This window comes from Oncorhynchus keta, chromosome 22, assembly GCF_023373465.1.
Source record: "Oncorhynchus keta strain PuntledgeMale-10-30-2019 chromosome 22, Oket_V2, whole genome shotgun sequence".
Taxonomy (NCBI): Eukaryota; Metazoa; Chordata; class Actinopteri; order Salmoniformes; family Salmonidae; genus Oncorhynchus; species Oncorhynchus keta.
This window is the reverse complement of record NC_068442.1, coordinates 6,014,896-6,034,337: the sequence shown is the minus strand read 5'-3', so window position 1 is coordinate 6,034,337 and position 19,442 is coordinate 6,014,896. Positions and strand designations below refer to the sequence as shown.

Sequence of the window (19,442 nt, the reverse complement as noted above, 5' to 3'; positions counted from 1 at the left end):
GTTCTCCGCCACTGCAACAGATTTTCCTCATACGGATTGTGGAGAGATTGTTTTTGAGATCATTGTAGATCCGCAATAAAATCTCCAGACAGAAGCATGTCTTTTCTACGAAATATGTATTCTCAAATATTGTATTTTCTCTGTTACCATGTGTGCACTGAACTGACATGCCTGATTGTGGATTTTTTATTATTTTATTTATTTATTTATCTAACCTTTATTTAACCAGGTAGGCAAGTTGAGAACAAGTTCTCATTTACAATTGCGACCTGGCCAAGATAAAGCAAAGCAGTTCGACACATTCAACAACACAGAGTTACACATGGAGTAAAACAAACATACAGTAGAAAAATAAGTATATATACAATGTGAGCAAGTGAGCTGAGATAAGGGAGGTTAAGGCAAAAAAGGCCATGGTGGCGAAGTAAATACAATATAGCAAGTAAAACACTGGAATGGTTGATTTGCAGTGGAAAAATGTGCAAAGTAGAGCGAAATAATGGGGTGCAAAGGAGCTAAATAAATAAATAAATACAGTAGGGAAAGAGGTTGTTGTTTGCTAAATTATAGATGGGCTATGTACAGGTGCAGTAATTATTGTGCAGGGTTATTGTATCGTCGTATTGGGGTTTTTGTAGGCATTGGGATTGTGGTTGATTAGGGGTGTGTCTAGTATAGGCTTGGCTGCCTGAGGCGGTTCTCAATCAGAGTCAGGTGATTCTTGTTGTCTCTGATGAGGAACCGTATTTAGGTAGCCTGGGTTTCACTTTGTAATTCGTGGGTGATTGTTCCTGTCTCTGTGTAGTTTCACCAGATAGGCTGTAATTAGGTTCACGTTCAGGCTGTAATTAGGTTCACGTTCCGTTTTGTTGTTTTCTTATTTGTATCAGTTATTTCATGTCATTAAAGACATAAGTAACCACCACGCTGCATTTCGGTCCGACTCTCTTTCTACAAACGAAGAACGCCGTTACAGTTTCAGAGATTTTTGTAGTTCGTTCCAGTCATTGGCAGCAGAGAACTGGAAGGACAGGCGGCCAAAGGAAGAATTGGTTTTGGGGGTGACCAGAGAGACATACGTGCTACAGGCGGGTGCTGCAATGGTGACCAGCGAGCTGAGATAAGGGGGGACTTTACCTAGCAGGTTAAACCTGGGACTTTACCTTTTGAAAATAGTTTTGTCCTTTGTTAAAAAAAGAGGGATAACAGTTTATTGCTACCACGTTTATTTCTCTACTCCTTCATCTGCTTGTGTAGCATGGAGTTTCAAGCATGGCTTAGGTGTAGCTACTAACAGAGCTCTTAAAGGGGCAATGTCCTTAAAAGGGCAATAACATACTTTGTAATAGAAACAACAAACATTTTATTATTATTTATATATTCATCTGTATGATAAAATTATTAATAATAACAATCAGGATTTTGTGTCCAATGGGGTAAATGCAGATGTAAAAACCCCATGCATCAGTTGGGGTACAAGTGATGATGCTTTTTGCTAATAGCACATCAGTGTAAATAAGTTGGTCTTAAATGCTAGGTTGGGCATAGCTATGTCCGACTTCGGGATCAGAATTTACACCTGTTGCAACAATCAAAATGAGACTAATGGTTGCTAAGTCTGGCATAAGCAATGTACATTCATACCATCCTTGTGGCATTTCTAAACATTGCGATGCTGTCACTTCGCCCATCACTTTGCAAAGCCCACCACTATGCATGCACGTTTTCATAACTACAACTGGATGGATCAATAAATAATTACTGGGAGTACGAATATCACTGAATGGCGAAAATGTTGGAATAAATTAGGTTAATGCAATTGAAGGCATGTATCAAATGGTTGCTTACCAAAACTCCCAAAGTCTTAAATCATTTAAAGCAATAGCCGTGTGTGGTCAACTACACTATATACAAAAGTATGTGGACAACCCTTCAAATGAGTGGATTTGGCTATTTCAGCCACACCCGTTGCTGACAGGTGTATTAAATCGAGCACACAACCATGCCTACTCCATAGACAAACATTGGCAGCAGAATGGCCTTACTGAAGAGCTCAGTGACATTCAACGCGGCACCGTCATAGGATGCTACCTTTCCAAGAATTCAGTTCATACATTTACTTCCCTACTAGAGCTCCCCCGGTCAACTGTAAGTGCTGTTATTGTGAAGTGAGCAACAACAGCTCAGCTGCGAAGTGGTAGGCCACACAAGCTCATAGAACGGGACTACTGAGTGCTGAAGCACGTAACGCATTAAAATCTGCTGTTTTCGGTTGCAACACTCACTACCAAGTTCCAAACTGCTTCTGGAAGCAACGTCAGCACAATAACTCTTCGTCAGAAGCTTCATGAAATGGGTTTCCATGGCCAGGCAGCCACACACATGCTGGAGTGGTGTACACTGGACTCTGGAGCAGTGGAAACACATTCTCTGGAATGATGAATCACGCTTCACCATCTGGCGGTCCAACGGACAAATCTGGGTTTGGCAGATGCCAGGAGAACGCTACCTGCTCCAATGCATAGTGCCAACTGTAAAGTTTGTGGAGGAGGAATAATGGTCTGGGGAGGTTTTTCATGGTTTGGGCTAGGCCCCTTAGTTCCAGTGGAGGGAGATCTTAATGCTACAGCATACTATGACATTCTAGACAGTTCTGTGCATCCAACTTTATGGGAACAATTTGGGGAAGGCTCTTTTCTGGTTCAGTATAACAATGCCCTCGTGCACAAAGCGAGGTCCATACAGAAATGGTTTGTTGAGATCAGTGTGGAAGAACTTGACTCGTCTGCACAGATCCCTGACCTCAACCCCATCAAACACCTTTGGGATGAATTGGAATGCCGACTGCGAGCCAGGCCTAATCGCCCAACATCAGTGCCCGACTTCACCATGCTCTTGTGGCTGAATGGAAGCAAGTCCCCACAGCAATGTTCCAACATCTAGTGGAAAGCCTTCCCAGACGTGTGGAGGCTGTTGTAGCATAAAAGGGGGGACCAACTCCATATCAATGCCATGATTTTGGAATGAGATGTTTGACGAGCAGGTTTCCACATACTTTTGGTCATGCAGTGTATCATTTCACCACCGTTTTTTGATTGATTGAGACAAGTGTGGGGACTCATCTTGATATGTCAAATGTTTTCACTGAATCTCTGCTTGGATATTTCGTGAAAATTAGCTATATTGAGGTGAGTGCTCATGATCATAATCTTTAGTCTACCTTGTTCAGCACTGGTCAGAAGACTTTGCTAAAAGTTGATTATTTTGCTCTTCACACGCGTAGTAGCCTTTATCCCAACCAAAAGCTCTTGACTTGTCGGATAATCAATCAATTTGATTTGATTTTACTGAATCTCCGTCTGTAGCATATATGCGGTTATTTTATCTCTGGCTGGTCTAATAAATAGTGGTGGTAGCTAATCTATTTGTTTGCTAATCTATCACTGATCAGAAAAGGGCAGAATGCTATAATGTAGAATAAATCAGGTGTATTTTTTTACATTTACATTTAAGTCATTTAGCAGACGCTCTTATCCAGAGCGACTTACAAATTGGTGCATTCACCTTATGACATCCAGTGGAACAGCCACTTTACAATAGTGCATCTAAATCTTTTAAGGGGGGTGAGAAGGATTACTTTATCCTATCCTAGGTATTCCTTAAAGAGGTGGGGTTTCAGGTGTCTCCGGAAGGTGGTGATTGACTCCGCTGTCCTGGCGTCGTGAGGGAGTTTGTTCCACCATTGGGGGGCCAGAGCAGCGAACATAGGTTCATATTGCTATCGACTCATAGGCAACTCAAAAACTATGTGGAGGTTGTGAAATATGAACACGAGACTCACATCCTTTTGAAAATATAGATTGCTATTAATTTATGTGCGTATCATGACGACGATAGTCCCAATTTGAAAACCTACGCCTGCTCTCTACTAGGCGTACAATCTACGCCCAGTCATACCTCTAGACGGGCTTACACCCAGGTGTTGCCACAAGTCAAATTTGTAGGTCCGGCATTGAGTGCATTTTACGTTGGATGTAGAGTTATGACCCACTTACAACCAACTGGTGCAACCGCCCCTTGATAATATACACAATGCTCAAAACATTCAGAACACCTTCCTAATATTGGGTTTTTGTCTGGGCTATGAGGGGGTAAGGTGTGGGTCAGGTCGGTCTGTTGCATAAGGGAATTTCCATCGAAAAGGACCCATGAGCACCAACATCTGAAGTTCATAGGAGCATGTCAAATGAAAGCTAAGAGTCTATAGTTTTTGAGAAATGGCATAGATACATGTTTAAAACATTTTCCATGTAAAAAAAGTGCCATAAGTTGAGACTTTGATTTCTGGATAAACAGATGGAAAAGGGGTCTGAATATATAATAATAATAAATGCCATTTAGTAGGCGCCTTAATCCAAAGCAATTACAGTCATGTGTGCATACATTTTAGAAAACATCTACCAGAAAGTCTTAAGGTATCAGAAATACATCAAATTACAATAATGTTGACTTAAAGACCACTACCAACTAATGTAAACATTTATATTTCATTTTGGAGAAATTGTCTACCTTCTGTAAGTTTAAGAAATACGGTCTTGAAATTCCGTGACCAAAAACCCACATATCTTTAAGATATTTTCTAATTTCTCTCCCTCAGGAGGGAGGATAATGGAAGTTCACTGAAGTAACACGTAAAGGCAGACCTACCAGTTAGTTAGTGTTTTTACTGATAACAATTTTGTTTATGAATTATTCAGTGATTAAATCTCGGAATTACGTTACCAATTTGGTAACGGAATTACCCAAAAATTGGTATCAAAAATGAGGAAAATGACTATGTACAATGCAATTAATAGGTGTTACACAGGATTTAGCTTGTTAAAATTGAGGATATCTTGAGGGGGTACTTTGAATTAGTATGTACCTACAAAGTACGTTACCTTTTCTGACAATCTAATCGTCAGCTTCTGAATGCACCGGCCAAGTAAGAAAATAAACACAGTAATATACCACGGAGAACATATCTAATATCGGAAAAAGTACAAGATTGTTGCTGGTTACACAGGATTTAGCTATTTTAAAGTAAGTGTAACTTTATAGTGAGCTATGATCAATATCTATATAATTACTTATTTACTTACGAGATAATACAGATTTGTATTGTTAGATTAACATTTGTATTAATTAGATTAAACAAAGATATAGGCCTATAACACAAAAACAACTATTCTAGTGGTGACTCAAATCTTTAGCCTAAATTATGGTGAGTAGCCTAGATAGCTAGCTAATTTTTGGGATTGTCTTATTCTTCCCCTTTTAACATTACAAGTAACAAGGGACAACTCTGTCTCTGACCTCATCTGTTTCTTTCTTGTAAGCATTTTCCCATCCTGGAGTCTGAGACCTTGTGGGAATCTGTGGTAGAGAAGATGAATGTATGACAATTTAGCATAGACACTATTCATTACCCCAAGTTATCATCCTCATGATTTCTGTAGTTTATGCACATAGCTAGCTAGTTCTCACGTTATCCAGCTAGCAACAATAGTGTTTGTGTTGACACAAGTAACTAGCTAACAGATACCCTTAGAAAAAGGTTCAGGGAAGAACCCAGTTAACGTTAGCTAGCTAGTGACTAGCAATCATAGCATATTTGCCAACTTTAGGTAGCTAGTGAGCAAGTCAAGGTTATAAAACTAGCTAGCTAGCATACTAGCTAATCCAACAACAAAAAAACAGATTGCATGGAAAGTCTATTCTTTAACTAACTAGCTAGCCTAGTTGGTAGGCCCAACTAAAACTAGCTAACGTTTGATAGATATCTAGCTGCAGTTAGCTACCAAACGCTAGCTTACTACCTACGCTAAATCGTCAAGGAAGAATTAATGTATCCAAAAAAGCTAAACATATTACATGAAAATGTACTTTCTGTCTCGTGTGTTGACATTTGACACACCACCTTGTTTTTTAAAGCAATCTTTCATGTCTGGAATTTGCACACCAACCTTCTCGATCCCGTTCTTTACACACTGTTACATGGAGTCAGTTTCAACACTTGGGCATGTTCGAGGTCGCCATTATTCCGAACGTGTTGCGCAGATGGGCAGATCTTGACATGATGCCTTAATTCCTTAGATAAATAAATAATTGCACCAATGCATCCCATCCAAAAGTGAGAATGTTCCAACAGTGAAAACCCTTGCAATGTTACACGATTGACAGTTTGTCTAATGACATTTTTAAGTGCATTTATAAACCATTATTCAAACAAGCTTCATAGGGTTACAATTTGGCAAGCACGAATGACTCTCTCACAATTTGACCATAACTGTTTATTAATGTGTCTAAAAAAAAATGTAATTGATGGTTAAAATAACTGACCCATTTTCAAATTAACATTAAATGATTTAACAATTTAAAGTATTTTTATGTCAACTGTTTGAACCCGTTTTTGCCTGACCTTTATTGCAGAGTTGTCTCAATGAGGTGGTCGGTTTTCAATTGGCTAACGCTGAAATATGGTGCATTGGGATGGTATCGTAAACATTTTTACATTTAACAAGCATGGTAACAAGCATTTGTTACACCCCTGTAATTACAGACTGCAATTATCACCAGTTACATGTTGTTATTACAGTGTAACTGAAGTATACAACTTAATTACAATACTTGTTACAGTGTATTTACACATGTAATTGCACTGTAATAAAGACTCCTAAAATAAAGTGTTAGCGAGATTATTTCAAACTCAAGGTGTCACAGCTGACACCCCATTCTTTCTTCAGACATCGTTGAATCTTAATTCGGCGCAGATATTTAACAGTTATCTGCCCTGAGGGAAATTTGACCATAATTCCATTACCAAAGTTTGCATCTGCAACTTTATATCACTAAATTAGTTTTTGTACATTTTTCAGTGGCGATTGTTAAAAGTAGTCCTTGTTCAAAGAGTTTTATGGCTTGTTAAACTTTAAAATCAATGAGGGTTTTTTGGCATACATTTAAAAGTGAAAATACTGGGTCAAAGCGTAATTCCGTTACTGTGGAATTGCCCATAACATGCTCAGACTGTCATGGGGGAAAGGGTGACCGGAGCGAGGGAATGCCCCAGGGGCGAGGTGTAGGAAGACAGTCACACGGGCCTCCCTGGAACACTACAGGCATTAGACAGTGAAAGGCCTGGTCTGGATACCAAGGCTGCAATTCAGAAAATTGAAGTGGGCCAATTAGATAATAACAAAAGAGAAGCATCCAAGTTAGCTGATGACAACCATATCAATCAACCACAACCAATCAAGCTGTGTCTCGAAAGGACTAGAGCACTGATGGTCTGTCACCGTCTATTTTACGGAGCCTAGTGTTTGAAGACAGACTTCTAAGGGAACAGTATCATCACCATGGTGAAAATAAAGTTGTGTGGATACATGCTCTTCTCTTCTCATGCCTAGGATGGTTTTTAAGTGTCAGGTTGCTACCTTTGATCAATTTAGTGGATTATGTCTAATTCAATCATTTATTTCAAAATGCTATGTTTTTTCTATAGAAATGATTGTTTATCATATATTTTATTCATAGATTTTAGATGTGTATAAGAATGTGTTCTTTTGCAAAACGCTATATATTCATTGTTTAGCTGGAATTAAATGTTGGTATCCTGTATATTTTACTGTGATATGTCTTACCCAATTAGCTAAAGATGAATGCACTTACAGTAAGTTGCTCTGGATAAGAGCATCTACTAAATTACTCAAATGTAAAACGTTTTACATACAAATCTCATATCTGTGTTGAATTATAAAAAGTATAATATTTGTCACAAATGTATCATTTGTACTGTTCTCTATAAAACAATTATCAGTGAGTCAGGTGGAAAAGTAGCATTTTGCCCCCCAAAAATACATGATTGTCTCTGTCACGACTTTTACCGAAGTCGGGTCCTCTCCTTGTTCGGGCGGTGTTTGGAGCTCGACGTCACCGGTCTTCTAGCCATCGCCAATTCACTTTCCATTTGTTTTGTCTTGTTTTCACACACACCTGGTTTTCATTACCTCTTACGTGTTGTGTATTTAACCCTCTGTCCCCCCCATGTCTTTGTGTGGTATTGTTTGTTTGTAAGTGCTTGTGCACATGTTGACTGGTGCACGTCTGGTTTTGTACCCAAGTTATTTTCTTGATGCCATTGGTTTTGGAATTAAACTGCTCCGGCTATTACCTAGTTCTGCTCTCCTGCGTTTGACTTCCCTGTCACCAGTTACGCACACCTTACATTCTCTGAAATGAAACCTTCAAGTGACAGATTTTAAACAAATACAGTACGTCTGTCATTTAACAACCCCATGCCATAATTAGATAGTGAAAACACACACCAATCTATTTAAGAATGTCTTTAAAACAATAAAAGCTAATATACCAACATTTCTGAAAATGGATATATAGCATTTTGAAATTAAACTCTTCAATTGTAGGCAACAGCTAGTTACGCTAATAGAATATTTATCTGTAGACATTTCTCATGATGTTGTGTTTGTCTTTCTTGGTTTTCAGATTTGGATACGCATCTGTGTCCATTTATTGGTGTGCACCACATTTGGAGTTCACTCAAGTGAATTTGGAGATGCTGTAACAGATGACATCACAAGCATTTCACTATTGGTAAGGTCCTCGGAAGTACTTACTACTTCAAGCCACCAAAACTGCAAATTAAAGCTCTTTGGCTAATGCTCTTATTGCATTTCGCTGTCTCGATCCAGTTACTGCCAGTATGTAGTTTTATTCTCAACCAGGGATACTTTCGAAATCAACCATTAGGCTTATGCGTAACATTGTTGCAATGCCAGTTGCACACAATTCATTTGAACTTTATACTTTGATACATTGATCCATTTAGATTCAGTCATTGTTTCCTAATACCACTTATTATCCTAATGCGTATTGTAATGCAGTTGGACTTCCTGCATTAGCATTAGTGTTGTCACAATACCAGAATTTTTACTTCGATACCAGGTTTAATATTGCGATACTCGATACCATCATGATACCACGGCAAAACAGGCGTATTAGCCAAAGTCACAGAATGGCACTTGATCCAGACAGATACATTCCGCTACTGCTCTCTTCAATAGTTGGGAATCTTTTGAGTTCAATATCATTACATTTTAAATTTGATGTAGACATGTTTCAGGGCCAGCTATGTTTGCATTAATGAATAAATTATACAATTAATTTGGCTTTGTTTTTACCAATCTAACTAAATAACATAATGGGAATCATTTATTTGAATTGTAAATCTTTATTGATAAACTGGGAAATCAAGATGTAGTCTAGGCGGTCTATCCACAATACATATATATACAATATATATTCAATTGGATATATGCATATTGTACATGCATTGAATTTTGAGCGTGTTTTTGTTGCTTTCATATGGCTACAGATAACAGACAATCTGTTTCCCTTCCATTTGGGACTTATTTTATTGTACCGATCAACAAAATGTTCATAGAAGTAGCAATCTCTTCTTTTGTAAAAGTGCCTGCTGTCTCTTTAAACCCAGTAATGACGTCATTCATGATGAGTCACACGCCCACACAGTCAGTTTAGTTATTATATTATTATATGCCATTTCGCAGACGCTTTTATCCAAAGCGACTTACAGTCATGTGTGCATACATTCTACGTATGGGTGGTCCCGGGAATCGAACCCACTACCCTGGCGTTACAAGCGCCATGCTCTACCAACTGAGCTACAGAACCACTTCGTTCGGTGAGGAAGAGACGTGACAGACGAAGAGGGAAAGTATCTTTGGATGGAGATGATTAAGTCAATTAATAAAGTTTTTGGTGACAATTAGCTTTGAAATCATCATATTTTGCATCACAAACAAAGTACTAGGATAGTGAATTGATTTCAGCGTCATCTGTAAGCTAGCAAGGAAAGTTAGCCTACAAAGCTGGAAGCTACCGGTATCATCTTGTATTGTAAGGTTTTCTAGCCTGTATGAACATTGTTTTACAATAAGTAATTAACCGTATCAACATTTCAACATGCCTTTTTGCGTTATTAAAGTGTGTTAACTTTTGTGCAGCATGAGTGGGGAGTCAACATGTTGCATGAATGGTGCGCTCGTGCTAATGGGACATCGGCTGCACTGACAGGCAGACTTGATCCTCTCAATCAGTATACCACATGAGACACATTTGAGAAAAGTGACGACAGTAACAGTTTTTCATGTTCTAGTATCAAAAAAGTATAGATGTTGTGATATACTGTGCAACACTAATTTGCATTCATGTAAATCAGTAAGTAGTTTGGTAACAAACATTTCTGGTAAAATGTTTTGATATTGTCTGTTTTTGAACAGAAACAAAATATACCTAAAGATTACAAGATTCCTGTGACATATATTCCAAAAGAAGTGGTAAGATTTTGTTTTCTTCTCAATAGCATGATTACACTTATTATTATAACTTCAAATGTTTGTATTTCCTAGGAAATTTCAATGTCTGAGATGCCTGACTTTTCTAGAGGGTGGACTATAATTTTTAAATGTCAAAACTGTCCAGTAGCCATGATTCTTATGTCCTGATTATTGTTTTATTGTTTTCTTTTTTCAGGGTGGAATGTGTTGGGTCACGCTAAATGTTTTCCACTTGGAACTCAGTTTACGGGGATTAGCAGACAAGTTTGGAAACATTTCATCCAACAAATATAATATCAGCATATTGATCGAAATGCTGAAAGAGACGCGATATCACATGAAGAACTTGGTACGTTTGGTGCTTTGGTTCTAATACTAATAATGTAACTGCGATAGCTACTATGACAGGTTTATTTTGATGAGGACACATGTTTATGGCTATTCAAAAATGCACCTTTGAAGTGCATTACTGTCCATATAATATTTATGATACCAATATGTCATTTACCAATTACAATTATTGCAATAAGCATACCACCCATAGTGCAATGGGTTAGTTGAACACGTCAACTGCTTCAAAACATTGAAGACTGAATTGACTAAGGACTTGTTGGATAGAGGCTTTGACTGGGATGACTACCTAGCTGCTTCTAGTGGAGCTGGCCAATAACACATACATTCATGCAATTCTTTCTGGCCCATTGACATGAAATAGAGAAATACAAGAGACTGGAATAAATTAATAAACAAGTTTACAAAAGTTCTTAGCACAAATATCCCAGTGACCACCTCAGCTCACATCTGAGTTGTCAGCAATAATGTCTTGTGAGGACTGGGTCATCTGTCAGGTAGATCAGGTATTCACAAAGGGACCTGGGGATCTCTTGTAGTCTCATGAGAGTGAAGAAATATGTTCGTAATGCAGATGTAATAAATTGTTAAAGCATATTACTCATATTAACTTCGCTCATAATCCAATAGGGATAGTTAAGTCCCCCTTGTCCTATATGTCTTAATTTTGGGCTCAAACATCTCTGCCCAGCTGTGTTCTTTGAAATATTTGCTGCATCGCTAAATGAGAGCACCATTGTGAGGGGGAAAGTTAAAGCTAACATGCTTATGTTTTGAATTTCACATCATTGAGATTATCTTTTCCTTTTTTTATCCATAGGAGGTGATCACGTCTGATTTTGAGTGCCACTATAGAGACGAAAAATGGCAGACAGGACACTATTTTCAGTTTGTTGAAGATTTTCTAAACACGGCCCGTTGGAATAGAGATTCGCCAGAAGAATGCGATCCACCTCCCTGTCCAACAACAACAAAGGCATCAGCAACTACAATAACAACACAATACCCCACATCAGGTAAATGTTGAAGTGTTTTTTTTAAGTGTAAATGTTATCTTACATCATTGTTGCATTCGCTCATATTCAGATAGTGGTCAATGCTGATATGGTCATAGGAGTCAGCTCTGTTTGGATCTTGTTAAGTCGTCTAAAATATAATGTGGTGGTTATCATATGCCAGAATTAAAAACGACTATTTGTCTTCTTTGGTGGATGGGCACCAGTACCTCTCCATTAACCCTCCTGCTGTGTTCCTGTTGATTTTGACCGATTTACAAGTTCTCTCTGATCAAAAAATGTTTTTGTGCCCTTGCTCACAATTCATTCTGTGGCAGCACAATGGCCAAACGATATACTGTATGTGAGGCTTTTGATAATATCTTTGATCATGACACTGGTGAGGAGGAGAGAGTCCTTGTTAAACTTTGACACAAAGTCTGTGATAAATAGCACAATATGTTTCATCTAAGTATTTGTTATTGTCAAACTAATCGATACATTATGCTTTTTTAAACTCATAAACGAGTTGTATGAGCTCAGATCATTGAGGCCTACAGGTCATAAATTGCAAATAGAAGTTCAAAACTTGTAGTGTTCATAAGAAGTTGATAAAAAGATCTAACACAACATTAGGTGATAATATATGTATTATCTCACAGACATAATTCAAACGGTTTTAGAAACTTCAGTGTTTTCTATCCAAATCTACTAATAATATGCATATATTAGCAACTGGGCCTGAGTAGCAGGCAGTTTACTCTGAGCACCTTATTCATCCAAGCTACTCAATACTGCCCCCCCAGTCCCAAAGAAGTTAAATAAAGGTGAAATAAAAAAAATATATATATATTACAATTATTTGCCAGCTTTCAAATACAAATGGTTTGAATGGTCCGATTTCATATGATTCCTTTGCTTGCACCTTTTCGATAACATTTCTGTCCCTACAGGGAAAGAGCCTCTGAGATTCCTGCCAGAAGTAGTGGAGAGAAGCCTCCTGTCACTACTTGTAATTCCTATTGCGGCCATCGTGTTTCTGTTTGTGTGGAAGGTGAGCTGTTCTTTGACACTAAGGACCTGCAACTTAGAACCTGACTGTTGGCAATTGTCAATCTCTTTGATTGCAAGTACATTTTTTGGTCTTTGATGGTTGTTTTGTCTGTGACTGTGGGTGTTTCTTTCCCAGTAACTTTCCCAGTAACTTTCCCAGTAACTTTCCCAGTAACTTTCCCAGTAACTGCTACTTTGACTCCTCTTTTGTATTTTTGTTAGGGAATTTGACTTTGTTTGTGTTTGTGGGTTAACTTGGTGTTTTAAGGTCCAACGCAGCCTTTTTTAAATATGACATCATTTCTGGGTAACAATTAAATACGTTACTGTGATTGTTTTAAATGAAAATAGTAACAAATAAACAAAAATGGCTTTTTAGCAAAGAGTAATTTCTCAAGCAAGAATTTAGCTAGGACTGTCTGGGAGTGGTCTGGGTGGGGAGGGGAAAACTATATGTTGTTGGCAGAGAGGTTTGGAACTCTTTCTTATCAGTTTATTAATTAATTTAAAGCATGGCGATGTCACCAGGCAGGCCAAAACTCCATCCCACCATAACAAGTAGACATTTCAGGTGGTCTTTTCAAACAACTATCATAATTTTCACAATTGCACAGTATTATTCCAATCTCAGTGTGAAAATACATATAAGGTACAACACAGGAAATTAAGTTTTTGAATGCACTGGGCATTTAACAAAGTATTACTCTTATCTAACAGGTGAAATCCAGGAGCAACCAACATCAATCAGATGAACTGAAATCAGTGGAAGGAGGCCTCTTCACAGGAACAGAAGAGAGTTTGGCACCTCCACTAGATGACATTTCTGAAAAGTAAAGACATTCACTCATCTTTTTAATTGAATCTAACAATTCACTGATCTTAATATCTGACAGGTTTGCGTGTGCCAAAATAAATGAGTCGTTTTGTGGTGAGGTGAATTTGTATCTAGATATGTCAATAGATTTATGCTACATGTTTTGTCCATTACAGGAACAGATTGAACATCATTGAGGCAGTGTAATTGTTCAATCCTTGGAAATTGGTGAGATTTTTCATATCAATGTGACCTCAGAGATGGAAAACCATCTTTGACAACAAAGAGTATGGAACTAGGATAATTATTCTTAGCTCGCTGTATGTAAAGATGAACACTAATTTACTATACATCCACTTCTTTCTCTCTCTACTTAGGTGTACAGAGGAGTCATCTAAGAAAGAACGAGCAAACATAAAACTACATTTCTTACGGTGAAAGACTTGCTTCTTTCCTGTCCAGAAACTGACAGTCTTCTCATACCAGAACCAGATAATGGCACACAAAAATGTGCTGTCTTATCACTCCTGCAATAAGCTGGGAGTTGTTCTTGCGAGAGTATATTAACCTGTCATCTACTATCAAATTTCATCAAATGAAGCTGAAAAGGAGAGTGTGATTCTCATGGAAACATCTGGAGATTCCAATAACTGTTCAAAACACAGTGAACTTCACGGGACAATGTTGGTTTCACAAGCACTCCCCCGTTTGCACTTTTTGTAGGTTTGGCTGGAGCATGGACACTGGTTCTACTCAAGAACGCAGCATAGAACACACACCTATAAATGGCTTTCTTTCATTAGGACTGAAGCATAAATGACTACCTCTAGTCGCCCTGCCCTCACTTTCCTCAACTTCTTCTCAGCAGCATTCCACTCCACTTCCTTCTCCATCTTGCTTTCCATTGGACGTTCCCTGAGAATCTATTTTGAAATTAGTTATCTATAAATATTCTCAGATTTAACCATCTGTTTTATTTGATGTTTTTTGCTATGGACGTACGGAAGGGATGAGGTTGTGTGATGTATTTATTTATTTGCTTACTCGGAATGCTGACAGCATAATATTGCTGCAGTTGGAGAAAGAAACTGTCAGTGATTCAGCTCATCTATAGAAATACTACATGAGCAGGAAAAGGTCTACGAGGGTGGTTTATAAAGACTACATAACTCATTATTCTGCAATGCATAAAGCCTCCTTAAACAGCACACTGGAATCTATAAACACATGCGTTATCTATATTAAGACAGCCATAGAATGATGTATGTATGATGGTGTTGTTAATTGCTTATGAATGGATTGTATGAAAGGCTTTTGTTGGAGTTGTAAATGTAACAAAAAATGTGCTTCTTTGACTAACTTTCATTTATCCCATTATATACAGTAAAAAATGATTGTCCCTATAGCAATCAATGGTAGATCAAGGGTAAATCTTACATATCCATACTGATTTAGATCAGACATTGAGGATCTGATAACTGACAATAAGGTTTTTCTATGCCCTCAACGCACAAGAAAGAGGTGGTCTAGCCTCAAGTAAACCAGTTTTGCATCAGATTCTGCAATTACATTATAACTCCGCTCTGGTATATTGCATCCTCACCACCCATAAGGTATATTATGTATGTTGCATGTACACAGCTGTACAGTTTAATGTGTTAAAGTGGTTCAAAGATATGAATTGAAATGTTTTTAATTTTTTTTTTTTTTTACCTTTATTTAACCAGGCAAGTCAGTTAAGAACATATTCTTATTTTCAATGACGGCCTTTGAGCCAAGAAACATTTTTACTTGAACAATATACTTGTCACTCCAGTAACCAAGTACCCTAATGAATTTTGTTCCAAATAACCTTCAGTAACCTATACCAGAAAGTGAGCTAAAATGTTTATTTCTGAGGTAACAATATTAGAAAATCTTCTTAACACGCACGTCAAAAGCCAGAATATATCAAAGTTTGTAGAGGACCAGACTCTAAAATTCACCATTATTTAGAAAAGTGATATGATCTGTGAGGACAGTGTCTAGCAGTTTATCCACTGTCTATCAAAATGGTGTGGTACTCTTGTTGTACTCAGCAACTCAGGCTACGATATTGCAGCCTAATTATGAAGATTAGTCTGATAAAAGTTGGGTCCGCAGTCATGGCCATCATTCGATTATACCCAAAATGTTTTGTATGACATTTCACCAACTCACCGGGAGACTACTAAGAATTGAGGCAAACCATTGAAAAAAACAGCAACATGGAGGACCTGAGACCAAGAACCCGTCTCATTGATAGGTGTTGGTTGTCTCTGTGACCGTGAACCAATGGTATAGAAAGTGCTAGAAAGTGTTGTGGACCATACCTAGAGAGTGTTGAATCATTGCCCAACTGGTTGTAATGATCTCACACCAATGGAAACAACTTGTGTTGTCATTGTGGCCCTTATATGTTAACCCATTACCCTCATTTCAATACACAATGTTGATACTATCCAAACAAATGGACCCTAAGTGTAAACCATATTAAATATCAGGACACAGTCAGAGCAATAACCCTCCTTCATTTGAACACTTATACTCCACAACACCGGGCTCTTATAATGCAATTCTACACTAAATAACATGTGACAGAAAAATGCATTAAACTCCAGTTTAATTTAGAAAATCCTGCCTGCATGTAATGTTTTAGCTGTTGTACTCTTTTTATAGGAAACGGTTCAAATGGTAAAACCTGTTTATTTCACCAAGTGTATTTGGGACATTTTCCTCTTGCACTTTTCTGTTTGTTTTTATCATGCAAAATGGAGTGTAGGTAAAAATAAACTAAAAAAAACACATTGGTGTTCATAAAGTGACAGTTTCAGCATGAGCAGCTGAAAATGCTTGGTGTGAGTAAGTGTTGTTTTGTTAAAAGATACAAGAGTGTTATTTTTCATATCCCCCTTGATACAATAAAAAAATGTAAAAAATTGCCACAACAAAACATGAATGTAAGCTTTTAAAGAGTTAACTTCAGAAGGTTTACAGGTGTTTTACATATTGTATGAATATTGCGATGAGTTGAAACGTGGTTTAAGCTGTGAACAGAAATGTGGTGGAATCACCTATGTTCTTGTCCGTCTTAGAGCCTATGAACACAGAGCTATAGGTCTGCGTCCCAAATAGCAGCCTATTCCCTATGTACATTGCATTCGGAAAGTATTCAGACCCCTTGACTTTTCCACATTTTGTTACATTACAGCCTTTTTTTTTAATTAATTAAATAGATTTTTCCCCTTATCAATCGACACACAATACCCCATAATGACAAAGCAAAAACAGATTTTTATACAAAATGCATACAAAAAAACAGACATAACATTTATATAAGTGTTGACCCTTTACTCAGTACTTTGTTGAAGCACCTTTGGCAGCGATTACAGCCTTGAGTCTTCTTGGGTATGACTTTTCAAGCTTGGCATACCTATATTTTTGAGTTTCTCATATTCTTCTCTGCAGATCCTCTCAAGCTCTGTCAGGTTGGATGGGGAGCGTCGCTGCACAGCTTTTTTCAGGTCTCTCCAGAGATGTTAGATCGGGTTCAAGTCCGGGTTCCGGCTGGGCCACTCAAGGTCATTCAGAGACTTGTCCCAAAGCCACTCCTGTGTTGTTTTAGCTGTGTGCGTAGGGTCGTTGTCCTGTTGGAAGGTAAACTTTCGCCCCAGTATGAAGTCCTGCGCAATCTGGAGCAGGTTTTCATCAAGGATCTCTCTGTACTTTGCCTTTCCCTTGATCCTGACTAGGCTCCCAGTCCCTGCCGCTGAATAACATCCCCACAGCATGCTGCTGCCAACACCATGCCTTACTGTAGAGATGGTGCCAGGCTTCATCCAGACGTGACCCTTGGCATTCAGGCCAAAGAGTTCAATCTTGCTTTCATCAGACCAGATAATCTTGTTTCTCATGGTCAGAGTCCTTTAGGTGCCTTTCAGCCAGCTCCAAGCAGCCTGTCGTGTGCCTTTTACTGAGAAGTGGCTTCCGTCTGGCCACTCGACCATAAAGGCCTGATTGGTGGAGTGCTGCAGAGATGGTTGTCCTTCTGGAAGGTTCACCCATCTACACAGATGAACTCTGGAGCTCTGTCAGAGTGACCATCGGGTTCTTGGTCACCTCCCTTACCAAAGCCCTTCTCCCCCGATTGCTCAGTTTGACTCTAGGAAGAGTCTTGGTGGCTCCAAGCTTCTTCCATTTAAGAATGATGGAGGCCACTGTGTTCTTGGGGACCTTCAATGCTGCAGAAATGTTTTGGTACCCTTCCCCAGATCTGTGCCTCGACACGATCCTATCTCGGCGCTCTACGGGCAATTCCTTCGACCCGATTGCTTTGTTCTTGCTCTGACATGCACTGTCAACTGTGAGGCCTTTCTAAATCATGTCCAATCAATTGAATTTATCACAGGTGGACTCCAGTCAAGTTGTAGAAACGATGGTCAATGGAAACAGGATGCACCTGAACTCAATTTCAAGTTTCATAGCAAATATTTAAAAAATGTTTATACATTTGCTAACATTTCTAAAATGCTGTTTTCACTTTGTCATTATGGGGTATTGTGTGTAGATTGTTGGTGGGAGAAAAAAAATCTGCCAATTTTAGAGTAATGTAACAAAATGTCATCAGCATCCCACTGCTGGCTTGCCTGTTAAACTAAGCAGAGTTGGTATTGGATGTGAGACCAGATGCTGCTGGAAGTGGTGGTGGAGAGGCTAGTAGGTGGTCAAATCAAATCAAAGTTTATTTGTCACGTGCGCCGAATACAACCGGTGTAGATGTAGGTGTTACAGTGAAATGCTTACTTACAGGCTCTAACCGATAGTGCAAAAAAGTTGTTAGGTGAACAGTAGGTAAGTAAAGGTACTCTTTCCTCTGGTCTAAAAAAATATTTCCCTGTGTAGGTTGCCATGTATCCGATGGGATGTTAAAGGAGTGTCCTGACTCTCTGTGGTTACTAAAGATCCCATGGGACTAGAGGTGTTAATCCTGGTGTCCTGGCTAAAGTCCCAATCTGGTCCTCATACCATCATCCCCAGCTTCCAATTGGCTCATTCCTCTCCCTTGTAACCATTCCCCAGGTCGTTGCTCTAAATGAGAATGTGTTCTCAGTCAACTTACCTGGTAAAATAACGGTAAAATTAAAGAGCCTTAAATATGTTATGGTATCAGTTCTGATATGTTCTTTAGCTTATTTTGGTTGAAAACATAGCTGTGCCCTGAACAGTGGTGTTTAGCTTAGTCTCCCACAATCAAAATATAATTCCATATTTCTAATGTTAGAATTTTAATTGAGGAATTCTGTGTCTATGTGTTCCAGGAAGTAAGTCTGGGTGCCAAAAGAAAATGTAATTGTGACCCAGGTGAAAGCTGGGCAACACTCTACTGTTTACTGTATTATTGTATAAATGAAAACAGACATATATATATATATATATATATATGATGATATGAATAAAGTACACTTATCCAAATATGCAGTGTTACTGAGTTGTATTTGCTGATCATTATATAAATGTTGATATAAAGAAATGCAGTATACCTTGTAGTGCACAGAAATATATATATATATATAGTGCCTTGCGAAAGTATTCGGCCCCCTTGAACTTTGCGACCTTTTGCCACATTTCAGGCTTCAAACATAAAGATATAAAACTGTATTTTTTTTTGTGAAGAATCAACAAGTGGGACACAATCATGAAGTGGAACGACATTTATTGGATATTTCAAACTTTTTTAACAAATCAAAAACTGAAAAATTGGGCGTGCAAAATTATTCAGCCCCTTTACTTTCA

General features: G+C 38.3%; 1 protein-coding gene across 1 annotated transcript in view; it reads left to right on the top strand.

Annotated features, from left to right (window-relative positions):
• LOC118400963 (kit ligand-like) overlaps positions 1-19,123 on the top strand; it is a 39,868-nt gene extending 20,745 nt beyond the window's left edge. Inside the window, exons 2-9 of the mRNA XM_035798021.2 lie at positions 8,545-8,652; positions 10,362-10,418; positions 10,615-10,767; positions 11,590-11,785; positions 12,718-12,818; positions 13,535-13,647; positions 13,808-13,859; positions 14,009-19,123. Of these exons, the coding sequence (XP_035653914.1) occupies positions 8,545-8,652; positions 10,362-10,418; positions 10,615-10,767; positions 11,590-11,785; positions 12,718-12,818; positions 13,535-13,647; positions 13,808-13,838 (759 nt within the window). The 3' untranslated portion in view covers positions 13,839-13,859; positions 14,009-19,123. The remainder of the gene's footprint in view (positions 1-8,544; positions 8,653-10,361; positions 10,419-10,614; positions 10,768-11,589; positions 11,786-12,717; positions 12,819-13,534; positions 13,648-13,807; positions 13,860-14,008) is intronic.
• The last annotated feature ends 319 nt before the right edge of the window (positions 19,124-19,442 follow it).